General features: G+C 43.3%; 1 protein-coding gene across 2 annotated transcripts in view; it reads left to right on the forward strand.

Moving 5' to 3' along the window:
* Positions 1-18,624, forward strand: part of DSCAM (DS cell adhesion molecule) — a 445,238-nt gene that overhangs the window by 346,633 nt on the left and 79,981 nt on the right. For both annotated transcript variants that reach the window (XM_039553264.1, XM_039553256.1), the window contains exons 15-19: positions 4,087-4,254; positions 7,765-7,835; positions 13,842-14,082; positions 15,731-15,877; positions 17,482-17,637. In XM_039553264.1, coding sequence (XP_039409198.1) covers positions 4,087-4,254; positions 7,765-7,835; positions 13,842-14,082; positions 15,731-15,877; positions 17,482-17,637 — 783 coding nt within the window. The remainder of the gene's footprint in view (positions 1-4,086; positions 4,255-7,764; positions 7,836-13,841; positions 14,083-15,730; positions 15,878-17,481; positions 17,638-18,624) is intronic.

Consider the following 18,624-nt stretch of genomic DNA (forward strand, 5'->3'; position numbering starts at 1 on the left):
GCACAGCCGCGTTCTCCCAGCCCCGTGGGCACAGAGGTGGAAGCAGAGGCAGCGCCTGCCCTGCGCAGCGCCTCTCCTGCCCCAGAGGAAGAAACTGCAGCAGCTCCGTCTGTCACCAGTGAGGAGCTGCCATCAATAGGGACACGGAGCCCACCCTGTGTCCCTTTCAACACCCCAGCCAGCAGCCAGGCTTCAGGGTACCAGGAACCAAACATCACCGGGGAGATGCTGAGCCAGGCGCTGCTGGAGATGCTGGAACTGAGGCAGCAGTATGAGAAAGAGTATGCAATCCAGCAGTGGATGGCTGTAGTAGCAGCAGCTACAGCCCAAAGGGAAGAGAGCCTGGTGCCTGCCCCACACAGCCCTCCCAGCCCCTCGCCTGCCCAGCTAGGAGCCCAGGCCCTCAGTGAGCAGCAGGAGGAGGCAGCAGCAGGGTCAGTGGTGCCAGTGCAGGGGAGGATGGAGGACTCTGATGAAGAAATGAAATATTGGCAGTTCTTGGATGATCTGGAGCCTTTCCTGGTGAGAGACCCAGAGCAGTCCCAGGAGTCACTGCCAGGCCAGAGCATTCCTTTGGGAGAGGGGATCCCAGAGCTCATGCAGGAGAACTGGGAAGACGAGACTGATCGTGGCATCTGGAACAAGCCCTTGCACTCAGAGGATGAATGGGACGGGGTCAGTGTCCTGGAGCTGCCCGCAGAAGACAAAGAGCAAAAACGCAGAGCTTTTGCGGCAGACGGGCTCCCAGTGCCTGTCCCCCGTGAGGCCTGGGTTGAGGGCCCGGCACCGGAGCCGTGCAGCCCAGGGCCGCTCTGTGCCTCGCCCACGGCCCTGCAAGGCCGAGCCCCTGTGGGACACGCGGCTTCTCCTGCCTTCGAGGAGCCGGTGCTTGAGGCAGGGACAGAGAGCCCGGTGCCTGCCCCCAGGAAACGTCCCTCGCGTTTCAGGCGGGCGCTGCGGGCGCTGCGGGGGCTGTTCCGGTGCCCCTGCCTGGCGCCACAGCCCGAGGACTGAAACAGACGAGGAAGAAGATGAGGAAGATGAAGACAATGAAGAAGATGATGAAGACAAAGAAGATTCCAGCAGGAGGCAAAGCCCTGGCGTCTCTCTGGCATCGACCTTCTCTGTGGGGCAGACGAAGCAGCTCAGACGGAATCTCTTGGTGTGCTTTCTCTGCCTGCCTCGGCTCCCTGAGGCTTGGGGCTGGAACAGGACGGCCCCGCACACACCCGGCCCTGGGCCTGGAAGATACAGCAACCATTTCTTGGGCATAGAGCAGAGGATCCGGAATAGACTGTCGGCATAAATCACTCCAAGACAACGGCAAAGAAGACGAAGACAAGATGAAGAAGAAGAAGATGACGAAGATGATGAAGAAGACGACGAAGACAAAGATGAAGATGAAGACGATGATGACAATGACAAAGCAGACGAAGAAGATGAAGATGAAGATGGAGACGATGATGATGAAAAAGCAGACAAAGATGACGAAGATGACGAAGACGACGATGAAGACTAAGAAGGTGGAGAAGACAAAGAAGAAGGATTTAAAAATACATAGAAGAATAGTAATAAGAATTTAAAAAAAATATATATATAAGAAGAAGAGTAATAAGAATAAGAATTTTAAAATACATAGAAGTAGAAGAGTGATAGGAATAAGGAGAATTTAGAAATACATAGAAGAAGCAGAGAAGAATAGTTAGAATAGCAAAGAAGAAGTGTAGTTAGAACAAGGAGAATAAGTCTAAGAAGAAGAATTTAAGAATAGAAAAATGAAGATAAAATTCAGTGAATAAGTAAAACTAGCAAATAATTTATTTTAATTACATATTATATATTTATATTACAGTCTATTATATAAAATCGTGAATATACAATATGTTGTACTTATGAAACATTTCAATTTCCCAGAAAATAACCAAAGAAAAAGAGAACAATGTTCCGATTACTGAAGAATTTGTGTCTTTTCTAATAAAGTTTGTAAGACGAAAGAAAAGAGTCTATGGATTTCATTTCTCGTCTCTCAGAGGTATTGATGCATTTTCACACTTGGCCCCAGTGAGTACCCTGAGAGCAGCAGCTGCTCAGCCCCAGCGGCAGCGGGAGAGCTCCCGGCCGGGCCGGCAGGGCAGGGCTGTCCCTGCTCGCCCAAGGCGAACGAAAGCCGCACATTGAGCCCGGCTGGCAGAGAGCTGTGCTGGGAACGCCTTTGCAGCGGGGCTGCGCAGCCGGGACAGCGGAGCCGCCGCAGCCGCGCTCCGGCGCTGAGCACGGCCAGGGAGCCGAGCTGCCTTAGGAAGGAGCGCGAGTGTGGCGTGGGCAGGGAGGAAGGGCTGCTGCTGCCCAGGCTCGCTGCGCCTGGAAAGTGCTGGGAAGGCTCTTCTCACCCTTCGCACTTCTATTTTGCACACAAAACATCCACCAGAAGGAACTTGCAGGTGCCCCTGTGCCTAAAGCCTCGCCCCTCTGCTCCCCTGTCCTGGCCCAGGGCCTGCTCAGCAGAAAGCAGCTGTGGGGTCACTTCTGGAGTAACTTCTACACCAACAGAATGGGTGGGGTTGGCAGGGACCTTGAAGCTCATGTAGTTCCAGCTGATCATCTCCTGCTCTGTGTCCCTCTCTTTGACAGGTGTTTCCTCTTTCTTTCTCTCTCCCTACCTCACACTTCTTGTGAAATCAAATCCATGTTGCTGAATAAAATCCCATTGTTGCCGTCCTATTTGCTCCTTAACTGGGGCAGAGGCATCTCTCCCTCATAGGATTGTGACATGTGGGCAGGGACACCTTCCACTATCCCAGGTTGCTCCAAGCCCCACTGTCCAAGCTGGCCTGGGACACTTCCAGGGATCCAGGGGCAGCCACAACTTCTCGAGGCAAGCTGGGCGAGGGCCTCTCCTCCCTCAGAGGGAAGAATTCCTTCCGAAAACCCCCTCAGAGTTCAGTCCCTGGAGCCAGGCTGGGTGTGTTCCTCACCAGTCCTGCCTGCCCTGAGCAGCCTTGTGCCAGGCGGGAGGGGTTCCCCCGGTGCAGCCGCAGCTGAGGCAGCAGCAGCTCTGTGTTGTTCCTGACACATCCCTGTGGGAGCAGCTGGACAGGGCTGTGCAGCCAAAGACCCCAAATCACCGCCCACCCAGCAATGGAGCAGCAGCGGAGCACTGGGGCTGTTCTGCTCTTCCTGGGCAGCCCCGCAGGGCTCAGTGCCGAGCAGCTGTGGCTGGAGCCCGGTGTTGGCACGTCCAGCCTCGGGGCTGCTCCTGTGCTTCTCCAGGGCAGGGGCTTCCTCTGGGATTAATTTTTCCTTCTTCTGGGATAACTTTCATAGAATCCCAGGATCACTGAGGTTGGAAAAGCCCTCCCAGCCCATCAAGTCCAAGCTGTGCCCAATGCCCACTTTGTCACTAGCCCAGAGCACTGAGTGCCACATCCAGACCTTCTTGGACACCTCCAGGGACGGGGACTCCACCACCTCCTTGGGCAGCCCCTTCCAGTGCTTAAGCACCCTTTTCATTAAAAAATTCCTGCTGATGTCCAACCTGACCCTCTCCTGGCACAGGCTGAGCCTGTGTCCTCTCATCCTGTCACTTGTTGCCAAGGGAAACAGGCCAATCCCCACCTGGCTTCACCCTCCTGTCAGGGAGTTGTGGAGAGCAGTGAGGTCTCCCCTGGGCCATTCCTGTTAACTCCCTTCCCTCCCTTTTTTTTGAGCACAACCAACTTTCTCACTGAGTGAGGATCCCTTTGAGGCAGCAGGTCCCATTTTTGTGCAGTAGTTCCAACGTCCCAATGGTAAGAAACCACCCTCACGAAACTGGGGGTCTTTGCTGTGCTCACCACCTCCTCAAAGAGTAGCTATTTCCGTGGATTTGCTGATGACCCCAGAGCTAAAATCCCACTGTTCTCAGCAGCACTCCTGGAGCAGTCAGGAGTGCTGCCAAGGAAGGGGATCCCTGGATTTGCCTGTAGCAAAGTGTGTTTTCTGGATTAACACAGCGATGGCATGAAACAGTTTAACTTCATGCTTGCATTACCCACATTAACGCCACCATTTCTTTGTCTGTTTCTATTGATGTTTCTTATCAAACAGACTCTTGGGATTCTGTCCAGAGAACCAGAGACGTTTCCCCTCAGCTAAACCAAGCCACCATCATTGACCTGCACCCATCCTCCACCTACAACATCCGCATGTACGCCAAGAACCGCATCGGCAAGAGCGAGGCCAGCAATGAGCTCACCATCACCACTGATGAAGCAGGTATGCCCGGCTTTGCAGCCTCTAAATTCTGTGGGAATTATCTCTCTTTGATGTCAGGAATCGTTGCATGAAATGCTGCTTATGTGGCTGCAGCTGCATCAAAAGGAGTACTGAGTTATTCCAATGAAATGTTGTGACTTTTGCAACTTCATCGTGCAGGGCTGTAATTAAAGCTGTTCAGTGGCATCTAGTGGTCAAAGAAGACATTGTGCTCCAAATTTTCAGCTTGTGCTGGTGGGAATAACACACCTGTATCTACAGTGAGGCAACTCAATCAGCAACATCCGATTTTTAGTGGTGGTGCCTCCCCTGTGGGTATTGTGGCTTTCTTTATTAGATATTAATGCAGGTAACTAATTTAAGTTACTCCCTTTTGAGAATGTTAGTCCACATGAATCAACTCTTCATTTGAATATTCCCTCACTCAACCCACCCACCATTTATATTTCTGGTCTCTGTTTAAGTCTCTTGGCTGTCACTTGTTAATGTTATCCCCCTGTTCTTTGTTGCATTGTATTGCAGAATGACAGAATCGTTTAGGTTGGATAAGACCTCCAAGATCATCAAATCTGACCTTTATTTTTACCTTTAACCTTTTATTCTCCTCCATCAGCACCAGGAGGGTTGTGCGGGAATTTTTCCCTTTTGTGGAAAAGAGTGGCTGGAGCCACTCGTGTCATGGAATTTCTGCCTTCCTTTACCTTATGCTCAGTCAGCCCTGCTTCCTTCTTTGGGGGTATAGAGAGGACAACCAGGTGACAGTGTTCTGGCAGTGAAAATTCCCTTTCTCTTTCAAGATTTATATTGGTCTTGGATTTGAACACCCAGAGACTGATTTTCAGTTCAGCTCCTATGAACACAACTGTGTAATTCCCACTTAATTTCTCTGTGATTTTCCTACAGTGAAAACACAGCCCTTGTCAGGAGAACATGGTTTTGGTTCTGAGGGACTTTCTGAGTAGGAACAGGACACAAGGGCTCACAGTGGAAAGCAGAATAAGCTGGAAACAACATAAGTTGCATTTCTTTTATCATTCTAGTGGAAGGAAAGCATGTAGTGAATGGATTTAACAGTGAATAGTTTATTTGAAAAATATTTACTTTTTGATCAGAGATTTTCCCTTCCTTTGTGCAAAGAAAATGTGAAATCACTAGAGAAAACAGACTATTCATTCTTCTAGCCAGAGTCATCTGTAACCCCAAAATGCCCATCTTTCCTTGTGGAAAATAGAGGGGTGGGTCTTGGATCAGCTCTCTCGTGCTCTCTTATTCACCCATGCTCAGAATGTTTTTTACTTGCCAAGTTTTTCCTGACTGGTAATTAAGTTGTCAGGATCAGCAGCTGGCCTTGGAATAAAAAACCAGCTTCCCCATGAGCAGGGTGGAACCTTAACATCACATTTTATTTGGCTCTTTGTAATCACATTTCAGAATAAATGATCCTTTTGTCGCTGTCTTTTGAGGAGCCGTTTGTTGGGAGAAAAAGACCAGCAGAGTGGAACTGTATTCAAAAGTCACTGATCTACCTAGGGAAGATTTGAGAGAGAGGAGGTCAGGCTTAGGCAGAGTTTGTGATGTTTTTCTCCTGGGTTTTTATTTCAGGGGATGCACATAGTGTGGGAACACAATTTTTTTGATCACTGTTTACTTCTGCTCTCTGCTTTTACAGCAGGCAATGGAGAACAGCATGGGTGCAGGGGATCAGAGAGTAGGTAATGAGCAGGGAGCAAAATAAAGGTCCCAGAAATACGAGATAAAAACCAAGCAACTCCAACCATGCTATTGGAAAGGGGGCACAGATTCTGTATCACGTATTGCAAAGAAATCTCTCTGTTAAAAAGAAAACTGTAAAAGGTCTCTGTGGCAAAAGGATAGTTAAGGATGGAATGATTTCCAAGCTTGCAGACCATATCTTTCTTTCCATACAACCCCAATTAGCTCATGTGTTGGAAAATAGATGCCAGTACACACTTGCACTAATGCCTGTCAGAAAAAAAGCAGCATTATGGCCGTTGCCTAATACTGAAATCGATAGAGGAAACAGGGATATCTGGGTTTTCTTTATACCCTTGCCACAAACTCTGTATGACATTAAGTATGTAAAACAAATGACTTCTTATTTAGCATTTCACCATGGTGTGCTGGGAGCACTTAACTATTCAGGCCTGTGAAAAACATTTGGGGTCTTTCTTGGAAAAGTCAGCATGTTAAGGGGCACATTTTAAAACCCATTTTTAGCATCAAATGCTTCTCTCAAATTCCACTACATTATAATGTACCCTGGAGAAGTGGCATTCATTTTTGTCAACAGGGGGACAGAATCAAGGTCAGGCTTCAAAAAACTCAGATATCTCATTTTTGCTAGTGGACTTTTTCCTCTTCTCCTTCCTTTGTATTAGTGCAAGAAGAATGGAAATAAAGTTCTTTCAAGCTTTGGAAATTTGAAGGACAGTCAGGAATGGCAGAGAATAGGGCACATTTAATAACTTAAACATATTATAGGCTGTATTCTGTGTCTCTGCTTTCATCAGTAAAGCAAAATGTTCTGGTTCCTTTCACCACAGCTGTCATTTATTGCTGCTCCACCTCTAACAACCCCATCTCACCCTTTTTATTGCTTTCCTTCCTTTGTCATGCTATTAAACTTAATTTAATCCCTTTTACTGGGGCCATATTCTGCATCGAGGGAACCCTCTGCAGCAGCTCGAGATGGCTCCAGCCCTCTCCTCAGATCTTTCCTTTACAGTGATTTACCTCGCTGAGCAAGCAATTTACTTCACTTCTCTCTGTTCAATCCCAGCTGATCCTGATCTGCTTTGTAGCTGCCCAGCTGAAAAGGAGGTTCCTTCTTTTTTCACCCATCTTTAAAGCCTCCTGCACAGCTTTGGCACTGTGTTGATGGTCCATGAAACTTCTCCTGGCTCAGGCAGGAGCTGCAAGAAGCTTTTCCCATCTACCAAATGTTTTTGGTCTGATTTCCAGGCTGGAGTTCTTACTGGGAAGGGGGAGAGTGTAAAGTGTGCAGGGGTTTGTGTAAAATATCTGATATTGGACTGAATGTGGTGAGCAAAGGGGATCCTACTGGAAAGTTTGCAACAGGTTGAAGGCTGGATTAGGAGCTTCTGGCTCACCTGCTTTAAATGAATTCTGCTGCTTTTCTATCACCCACAGGATTGTGACTGCTGAGAATTTGTCTTGCCTACTTCCAGGTATGCTGAAACAGCACTGTGAGAGTATCTCCAGCCAAGAAAATCACTATTATTCATTCTATTCTATTCATTTTATGTGCCAGCTTGCTACGTTTTGGCACATGTTATATTTTGCTGTTGGCCAGAGATGACACCTGAATGCAGAAGATTCCTGGCCCTGCTTTTGTTTGGTGAAGTTTTCCATGTGACACTGCCTCCAACCTCTGTGACACTGGGGTGTTAAGGTGGTGACATTTTATGTGAAATGCTGAATTCCTTGGGCCATGAGGGCCAGTTTGATGCATTTCCCTTCTCTTTCCAGCCCCTGATGGTCCACCTCAGGATGTCCAGCTTGAGCCTATATCCTCACAAAGCATCAGAGTCACCTGGAAGGTAAATACCCATACATCCATGGACAAGATAGGCTCTGTCAGTATTTGGGTGCATTCAGGGGAGTATTATAACAACTGTGCCTTAATTATTTTATTTAGGAGAGACATTGCAGATGCCTTTGCCAACAAATCTTAAAATATTTGCCACTGAGGGGAGCATCAGCCTTCCACTGGAGAGAAAAGTAGCAGCTGCTTGCATTTCCTTCTTTTTTCTGATTTCAGAGATAAGGTCACATGTTTAGAAAATGAACACTCACAAAATTTCACTGTGGTTCTGGGCAAAACTTCCCCAGACCATTGGAACCAGTGTGATTTTTTTTTTTCCCACTGGATTTTGGGACAGATCCTTACTGCACAGGGAGAGCAGTATGAGTGTCTCAATATAGTCCATGAAAATGGATGAAGAGCAATTAATACAAAAATATAATCAACTAGTATCATTTAAAAATCTGGCATGTCATGTGACTCAATTTTTCTAGGTTTTTCACAGTATTTTGTCAGTGACAGAATGTTTTAAATGCTTTTGTATGATACCAGAGGTACTTAAACCATGTTTTAAATGGCTTTGTGATATCTACTGCTTGTATATTGCATTGGTAATTCCATATATTTACAATTCAGAAATATGTAGTATAAAGTGCTGGAGTGGTATGGTGGCATAATAATAATAATGATTAATTTCTATCTTGATGTTAATTACTCCTGCAAATGTAGATGATGTGACTTTTGTCTATATGGATCATTCAGAAGGTCAGGAGCAGTGAGGTTCTGCTTATTAACCAAATATCTCTGAGTGATTGGTTATTTATTGCACAGTAATGAATATATTCTAGTTTTAAGCCAGTTCCTTAAAAGGCAGGTTCTGCACAGGTCACAAAAAGTGCAGTGCTGGTTCTTGGATCTTGTCCACATCTTAAATTTATATCAGCATTGCTTTTCATCAAATGGTTTCCAAAACCAGAAGATATTTGTCACTAGTCACAGACTTGTGGAGCAAAAGAAGGAGCAGCTTTTGAAGCCATGTAAGGGTGTACAGTGATTCTCAACAACGGAAACAAATGCTTAATAGGTTTTTTTCTTTTGTAAACCACTTAAGAAGTGTGAGTATCTGCTCAGGTCAACTATAACCTTCAAGTTTCTATGCCTGAACTTGTTTTTGTGGATTTATGGGCAGGCAGATTGAAAGGCTTTGCTTGATTTCTTTTAGAAAGTTCACTTTGGGGGATATTTTTAAAAGCAGCAAGAGAAGATGGGCACCACTGGCTCACTGCTGGAGTTTATAGCTCCTGTCTGTGGTTCTGAAGGTTTGCCATTAAATTTTATAGACACAGATGTGAACAGGCAGCTACAGGACAAGCAGAATTCCCACACCTACATTTCAATAACTGCCTAAAATATGGTTCAATTTGTACTTCAAGGACACTTCAAGTACAACTGAGCATGTCCTGGTCTCTGGGTGTTGTCTGAGATTGAAGGATGTCAAATGAGCAGCTGGGGTTGTGTTCTCAAGATCATGTTGGGAATTTGGTTTGTGAATTCTTGTCAAGCAAAGATCAGTATCTAATACAACAAGATATTCACAGAAATGAGTTATATATTGAATATACACTTCATTAGCCTGGTCTCGTGAGCTGAAGGGAGAGATGGATTTTCACATTTTGAAATAAGCTTAAGGTGAAGTCACTGGGCTGGGTAAGAGCTTGTGTAGTCCTGATTTATTGGAAGAGTGATTTCCTGAATGACAATTTGTAAGCTGATGAAAAAATCTTCTCTTCCCTATTAAGAAGTCCCAAACCAGGAGTGAGCTGTTTACTTCCATTGATTTTTTTGCAGTTTTCTCCAGGTCAGAGCAGTTTTAGTCCATTACTCAAAAAGGTTATTTTAAGATGGTCCCACAGACATAATCCAGTTTGGCTCCATGCTGAATCCTAACTTTGGGGGTAGGTCCCTACGATGCTGTGCAGAAGGCACTCATTGAGTGAGCAATACATTGTAATTAAGAATAAAGAAATACCCCATGAGATCAATCCTATGTTGTCTTGGAAGCCAAAAAACAAGAAAAAAACCTGACCTTGGTAATTTTTATTTTGGAGGCATGTGGAGCTTCAGCCACGAAAGGCTGTGATGCAATTGTACAAAAGGGATTGTGCTGAAAACCGTGGTTATATTTAAAGCTGGCAAACTTTATTAAAATACAGTGTCAATAATGGCAAAAGGGGCAGGGAATAACACATTGATTATCTTTCATCTTGTATTAAATGCCAGTTCTGCAGCTTGCTTCAGCTGTAAATCTTCATTTAAAGTTTTGTCTTAGCCCACTCTTAGAAAATCCTAGTTAAGCAAAGTTGTATTGGTCTGTGATTTATTTGATCCAATTTCTGTATGTCCACACAGAACATTGGGTTTCAGACTGAGCTGTTAAATAAAACTCACCACTTTTTGGTAGTTTAAACTGGTGCAGAGATAATGGGAATTAAACAGGAATTCTCATTTAGAAAAGAGCATGATAATATTCATTATCTTTTTCATGTAGTATTTTACATTAGGTAAATGAACCCATTAAATTTAGACATGGCCTAATTCCTTCTCCTCTTTATTCCTATTTACACACACACAAAACTATGGAGTGTCATACTTTACAGAAGTTATTGATATCCTGTTTTACAAAATATTGAATTTTGTGAGAAAAAAAGTAAGGTCATGGACTGAAACTTATTTTTTCCTAATGTTCTATGGCTACTGACAAGGTTTACAATATTTTTCCCCAAGAACACTAAGTTGCTTCACTCAATTTTCTACCAAAAATATGTCTATACATCAGAAGGATTATTTATCAAATGAGTTATGTGTGCAAAAAGTCAACTGAAAATGAAGTATTCAGGTCATAATAGTAAGGAACATTGGATTTGTTGTGAAGCAGAACATTCCAGTGCTTTGCCCTGAAGTGACTAGGAGTTTGTTTTATACTGTGTAATGTTTCAAAGTGGAAAAAAAGAAAAAAAAAAAGTAAAAAAAAAAAGGTAAAATGTATATTTTATTTAAAGAAAAACAATTCCTTGACTTAAAACAATTATGAAGAAGTTTGTGAAAAAATCAGTTTTTCATTTTATCCCCATTCAAAGTGAAAAAGTATAATTGCAGAATTCTCAGTGAAGAGGCTGTTGTGGCTGCTTTGTTCAAACTGTTTGTCTGGAAGTCAATTTGTTGTCAATCAAGATGAGCAGAGGGATGGAGCAGCTCTGCTGGGAGGAAAGGCTGTGAGAGCTGGGATTGTTCAGCCTGGAGAGGAGAAGCTTTGGGCTGAGCTCAGTGTGGCCTTGCAGGGCCTGAAGGAGCTGCAGGAAAGCTGGAGAGAGACAATTCCCAAGGCATGGAGGGCCAGGAGCCAGGGAATGGCTTCCCAGTGCCAGAGGGCAGGGTTGGATGGGAGATTGGGCAGGAATTGTTCCCTGTGAGGGTGGGCAGGCCCTGGCACAGGGTGCCCAGAGCAGCTGGGGCTGCCCCTGGATCCCTGGCAGTGCCCAAGGCCAGGCTGGACATTGGGGCTTGGAACAGCCTGGGACAGTGGGAGGTGTCCCTGCCCATGGCAGGGGGTGGCACTGGGTGGTCTTTGAGGTCCCTTCCCACCCAAGCCATTCAGTGATTCTATGAAGATATCTGAAGTCAAAGACAAAAATCTGACCTTAGTTTCCACCCCACAGACCCACCTAAAAATACCTCCTTCTCCAAACATTTAAAGATCACAAAGCCATGGAATTGTCCAGAATAAGTTACACACAAAGAGCTCTGATATTAAAACAACCTCTGTGTTTCTAAAGAAGTTAGGGAGGGTTTGACAAAAAGAACCAGAGAAATATTCAAACAGGAAACAATTATACTCTTAGATTCCTAAAACCCCATCCTTATCCCTGCAGTGTGACTTACAAGGATCTCAAGAACTGAATCTGGTGATTTGGTCAGGTACATCTGATCCAAGTAATACAATGGGCATTTGACACTGACCGTGCCCTGACTACGCCTCCCCTCCTGGGGGAGAATTTGAGAGTCTTTGCCAGGAGTTCAATACATGAACGGTGCTATCAGCCTTCTGTGCTTTCAGATAGTTGTTTATGAAATCTTATCAGAGAAATAGAGCCACTTAATGTGACCCAGACATAGCACAGAGCAGAGAATGCAGGACAATGCCCAATTATCAAGATTCACACAGTCTTTTAAAGGTAAATTAACCAATGGGCACTAAAAGTGTACATTATTTTTACATTTCCACCAATGTATAAGAAATCATCTAGTCTCATAGACAGGAACTGCGGAATTCTTTATCCAGTCCTTCCAAACTACTTCTACTGCAGAATATGGAGTAATAGATGAAGAAGAAGGTCTGGAGAACAACAACAATCCTCCATTTTGAAGTTTTTGCTTTTATCTATTTACTATATTAACAAACTCAAATCTTGTAAATTTTTCACCCTGTGACAATCTTACCTAGTATTCTATCACCTAGTTCACACAAGTGTAGATTCTAATTCTTCCCAGAGGGTAGGCATTTTCTCCAAGGACAAAGGTCAAAAACAGTGTTGTCCAGGGGGGTAGAACCCTTCAAAACAGGCAGAGAAACATTCTCTGCACTCTGGGTTCCTACAGGCATTGTATCCTCAGTTTGAGTTCTATGTCTGTTTCTCAAGGCAGGACGGAGAAAAAAAACCATCTGAAGAGATCATTCAATCAGTCAGTTCCATACAGTGACACACATTTTAAATTTGAAAGGGTGCTGGCTTTTGCAGAGAAATGATTCAAGGACAGTGGATGAAGGTGAATCCTGCCCTGGTTTTATTATCTCCAGTGAGACTTTTGGCCAGTGGACTATAAACTCCCCAAAACAGGCAGGTCCTGTGGCAGAAATGAGTTTTTCTTGAGAATCTGTTCCTCAGGAGATTTAATGGGAGTAGACAAAGTTGCTGCCTCTGCCAGTCCAGCCCTTTGCAGATAAATTGTGTCACAAAGACCTTTTTATGGGGCAGTGGGATAGATGAGCTTGTGGGCATCTGTTGGGAATATGAAAGAGGTTTGGAGGATTGGAAAGAGTTTTTTGCTCCTGTATTACAAACTGTACCTTAAAATGCTTGTACTAATTATGCCTCGTATACATAGAAAATCAGGAACATTATCATATATTGAAATTAGTCCAATATTATTTAAATAGAATTTTAATAGGTATTGCTGTCAATAACAAGCTTTTTCCCTGAGCTGAAAACCCCTGCTTTGCACTCGATCACCTTTTATATTGCAGAGCACACAAATGATTTCCACTAGTCAGGACCAGGGAATCTTCCACTGTGACTGAGAAATGTGGCACATAATTATGGCCCAACCATTTTGTGCTGTCCATATCCCTGAATGCCAGATATATTGCAGCTATTCCGTATGCAAATCCCTGCTTTCCAAATCATTGTTGCCTCCAGCACTCGTTATCTAATCATCTTTCTCCACTACACACTGAATGAACAGAAGCACATTTCAAAGCACAGCATAAAATGTTCCTAATACGTGGGACTGAATAAACTCCCGTGACTGCCTTGCACAGATCAATAAATGCCCTCCTAAAGGTTCAGTGAATGGTGGGGGCTCCTGACAAAAACACAATTAGTAGTGAATGGTGGCCTGGAATGCAAATATACCCTTATCAACTCAGCTTGGATTGATTCACCTGATAAGAGAACAAAACATCATAAATTCAAACTCAAGAGTGTCTCTTAATCGGACTTTTTGTGCATGAACCATTTAAAGGTCTTTTAGCACAGATTTGAAAGAATCACACCTGAAATTTATATCATTGATAAAAGCAGCTTCTTCATGTGCAGGGAGTATTTTTGAATTTTTACCTAGAAATAGATTTGCATTCAGTAAGAAAAAAAAAAGGTTAAACTTGTCCATTTTTCAAAAATTTTAGGGGGAACAGCATAACTTTGGATGTGTGCACTCAATGTGTAACTTTCCATTTTCTGTTTAGGCTCCAAAGAAGCATTTGCAGAATGGAATTATCCGTGGGTACCAGATAGGTTATCGGGAGTACAGTGCAGGGGGAAACTTCCAGTTCAACATCATCAGCATCGACACCACCGGGGACAGTGAGGTTTATACACTGAATAACCTGAAAAAGTTCACCCAGTATGGCATGGTGGTGCAGGCCTGTAACCGGGCTGGCATCGGACCTTCTTCTCAGGAAATCATCACCACAACTCTTGAGGACGGTAGGTCCTTGGCAAACAACTCTCATGGGACACATTATTATTATTATTATTATTATTATTATTATTATTATTACTACTATTTTCTGTCTTTTTACCTTGTTGCATTTGTTGTTTGATTGGTGATGATCAAAGTAGGGATGATAAAAGACCAAACATTAGATAGAAAGGTGCAAGAGAAGAGTCTGGTCCTGGAGCTTGTCTGATTTTCATTGCAAGAGTGAATTTATTTTACCAGGTAAATAAAAACTGTACTAATGTGATCTATCCTGCTGTGAATGACGTTGACTGAGACCAAAACTTTCATTAAGAAGCCAAATGCTTTGGTGTTCACATATTTGCAAATTTTGTGATCTCATCATTGCTCCAGAGTCATCTCATCATAGTTTTGAGAAGTGAACCTCTGAAAGGTGAAGCAATATTGTTACTTTTGTTGGATTTCTTTTGTTTTCTGATGAATCTGCTCTGTAAGCAGAGCTCTTGCACTGCACAGTCTTGGCAGTATTAAAAGAGATGTGTGTTTAACTAAGGCTATCCAGACCACTGACAGAAAAATCATTCCTATTTCAGGCAAAATTCACCCTGTCTAATCCAAGGAACGATATAGATTTTTTTTTTTTTCAAACTGCATAAAAAGTACTTCTCAAACAATGAGAGGGAGTCCTCTAGTGGAAAAAGAGAATGATCCCAGACCAAAAAAAAAGGGTTCTGTATTTTAGAGGAGTATAACAGCAGATAATAATCCTAAAGGCAGTGCAAGATTTTCAGCTACTGTAAAGTAACACCAATATCCTGAAACCAGTGCCAGCTTGGAATGTGACTTTTCAATGGACAAAATGGAATATCAGACATCTAAAATCCTCAAGAGGCACAGATTTTGAGGCAGGCTTTTCATGAAAGGCTGATGGGAGTTATTTACTCTAAACATTTCTAGGCATAGCTCACTGCCAGACCTCACAAGGAAGTATGCTCACACAGGCATATATTTTATATTATAAAAATGGGATTTTTTTTTCCTCAGAATCCAGCTTGCTTGATATTCCTGGAATTTTTTTTGGTTGTCACTCAGTTTTGGGTCCCTCTTAGAATTAAAGATGCCACAAGCTTTAAAAGCAATGCCAGTTACTAATTCTGCTGTATTGCTTTGACAATAAATGGCCAACAGAAAATGCCTTAGATTTGGTTGACTTTTTCCAGTTTTTCCAAATGTCCATTAAAATATTTTATGACCATTTTTGCTATGTTTTTTAAAGAAGTGCTCACTTTCTTTCTCCCTCCACCAAATTTAGAAGGACATTAGAATTGTCCACAAAGATACAAATTTGGCTGTAAACTTTAAAAAATATGTGTAAATTACTTACAGAATGTTCTGCACATTTCTGTTCCACGTTTATCTTTCAAAAGAAGCAACAAAAAGCCTTTTAAAAGACAAGTCATCAAGTGGGGAAATAGTACATCAAAAGTCATTCCAGGGAAAACAGCTGCACTTGCAGAAACGTGGATTATAGCAAGAATAAAGGTTTTGCATTGTTAGAAGTGTGTAATGGTTATTAAATATTGAGTGGTGGGATAGCAGTGAAAATAAAGGGTAGCTAAAAGATGAATATCGAGTTGTATCCAGTGTATTAAAATGGTGAATCTCTTATTCCAGTGCCCAGTTGCCCTCCAGGGAATGTGCAAGCCACTGCCACGTCCCCAGAAACCATCTCCATTTCCTGGTCAACGCTGGCAAAGGAAACCCTGAATGGGATCCTGCAGGGATTCAGGGTTATCTACTGGGCCAACCTCTTGGATGGAGGTGAGAGGAACCAATCCATTACCAAGTAAAAAGCTGTATGTGGCCTTTATATAATTTTCTCTCTGCTGTGAAGGCATTTTACTCCCTTTCTCTTTGGTTTAGAGAAAACTTTGTCTACCTGTGAGGAAGCAATAATTTTTCCTAATTTAACAGAGCAGCAAAGCTGCCTGGAGGAACCTCAGGGAAGGCTCCCACCATGGGTTTGCAACACTCCCGTGGTACACAACATCACCTGAGCAAATTTCACCTCAGTTGCAGAGTCCAAAATTGGGGTTTTTTTATAAGAATGGTGACATGGATCTAGAAAAAACCAACCCAAACCTGGTTTTCACTCTTATTTGGTTGGTTATCTCTTTGCCTACTCGATACACTATTGCTTATTTTTTGATAGGACACTTTTCATCTCCATAGCTGAGGGCAAAAGAAGGAAATGTTTTCAGGAAAATCTCATTATTTCCATGCCAGTCTCTTCTGTTGTTTTGTACTCTTAGCATAATTCCTGGGGAAATAGGCTCCAGAGCAGAGACTGAGTGAAAGGATCAAAGGAGAAATGTGATGCCTTACTAATCTTAATTTATTGTGTGTTGATAATTGCACGTATGGCCCTTTCTTGTAAATTAAACAAATTAGTAGGTTTGAGATGCATGTGACTTTATTCCTACTTGCCCTGTGGATTTTTCACTGCTCTCTCCCTTCTTTTTCTTTCATCCACCAGAACCACAGTTCAGTCTAACCTGCAATTGTGCAAATCCTGGCCTCTGTTAGTGTGGACAGGGGAATTCAGAGTGGAAATGTAACCCAGAGGCCCATTGTCACTGCTGGTAGTGGTAGACTCAAAAATATTTGGAAATCACCACCAATTTCTTTAAAAATACAGATGAAAAATGCATGAGAAGCATACAGAAAAATGTAGACATGTAGGGTATAAAATTAAATGTTTACAGTGACGCCATGCTTAAAACTGGATTTTCTTCATTTATTCAGCTTTATTTTCTGCCCTAAATATGTTTAAAGCTTTTTTGCCATATGGGTTGTACTTCTTAGCTTGCTGCAAAAAAAAGATTCCTATGAAATGCATCATCTTCCTGCAAGTAAATCTGATTTTACTGTTCAGATCTATTGTTAGCCAGTATTGCTGTTGTCAAGTGCTTTGCAGCAGCACTTGCTGCATATTTTAAAATAAAGGGGACTTTTTCTTCATTTTCCTTATGAGAAATGGTCTTTCTCATAACCAGAAAATCTTTATGAAGATAACCGACGTTCTCATTTTTTTTCTCTAGGGGATGTTTCGCAATAATCTCCTCTTGTTATCTGCTCTTTATGAAAAATCTCATTGCTTGTAGAATTTCTTCAATTCTCTTCATCATATTTTTTTAAAAATTGCAACAAAAAAAAAGAGTTTGAAAATGAAAAGTGGGTCTTCTTCAAGTGGTAAGAAGTCAGGACATAAATGAATCCATTTTAATTCATTATAATTCATTGCTGTTCTGTAATAATGAAGTGTTACTTGTCTGGTACACCCAATATTTCCACTGCAGGTATCAACACCTGGGAGAAGAGTGCACTTGGCAATAACTCCACTTCCTTTTTATTTTATTTTATAGAGCTGGGAGAGATAAAGAATGTCACTACTACCCAGCCATCCCTGGAGCTGGATGGCCTGGAAAAATATACCAACTACAGCATCCAGGTGCTGGCTTTTACCCGAGCTGGGGATGGAGTGAGGAGCGAGCAGATCTTCACCCGCACTAAAGAGGATGGTAAGGAGTGAAAGCATTTTCCATTCTCACTTCCAGGAGATGTTCATATGTCTCAGGCAGATACTGTACACAGACATGCAGAGATTGAGAACCCAGCCCTGGGGCCCAGCACAGGGAGGACGTGGAGCTGCTGGAGAGAGGCCAGAGGAGGCACCAGGATGAGCAGAGGGATGGAGCAGCTCTGCTGGGAGGAAAGGCTGCGAGAGCTGGGATTGTTCAGCCTGGAGAGGAGAAGCTTTGGGCTGAGCTCAGTGTGGCCTTGCAGGGCCTGAAGGAGCTGCAGGAAAGCTGGAGAGAGACAATTCCCAAGGCATGGAGGGCCAGGAGCCAGGGAATGGCTTCCCAGTGCCAGAGGGCAGGGCTGGATGGGAGATTGGGCAGGAATTGTTCCCTGGGAGGGTGGGCAGGCCCTGGCACAGGGTGCCCAGAGCAGCTGGGGCTGCCCCTGGATCCCTGGCAGTGCCCAAGGCCAGGTTGGGCAGAGGTTGGAGCAGCCTGGGACAGTGGAAGGTGTCCCTGCCCATGGCAGGAGGATGGAACAGATAATCTTTAAGGTCCGTTCCTATCCAGGCCGCTTGGTGATTCTGTGAAAATGAAGAAGTGAGGAGAGACAATTCTGGGACTATTTATATAACTTATATCCCACTAAGAATATTTTCTCAGTATATATATATAAAAGTCCTCCAAATACACCTTCTCTCAAAAGCAAAATAAAGAACAAAAATGTCTTACCTTTGTTCCTAGACCAAAGCATGGAAAATTCAATTCCTAATGCTGAAAGTTAAAGAAACTTTTAATCATACACAGGTACAGACACGTGAGATTCCATAATCGCTTTCTTGTAATTGTAACTATTATAATCAATTCAGGTCACCCCGTAGGATGCCATGCACTGATCTATTTCTGAAGGACTAGAATTTCAAATTCAGGGGAGGTTTTGTCCCTAACCTTTTTAATGCCTTGAAAACACTATGAGATGTACATACA

This window comes from Corvus cornix, chromosome 1 (assembly GCF_000738735.6).
Source record: "Corvus cornix cornix isolate S_Up_H32 chromosome 1, ASM73873v5, whole genome shotgun sequence".
Lineage (NCBI taxonomy): Eukaryota > Metazoa > Chordata > Aves > Passeriformes > Corvidae > Corvus > Corvus cornix.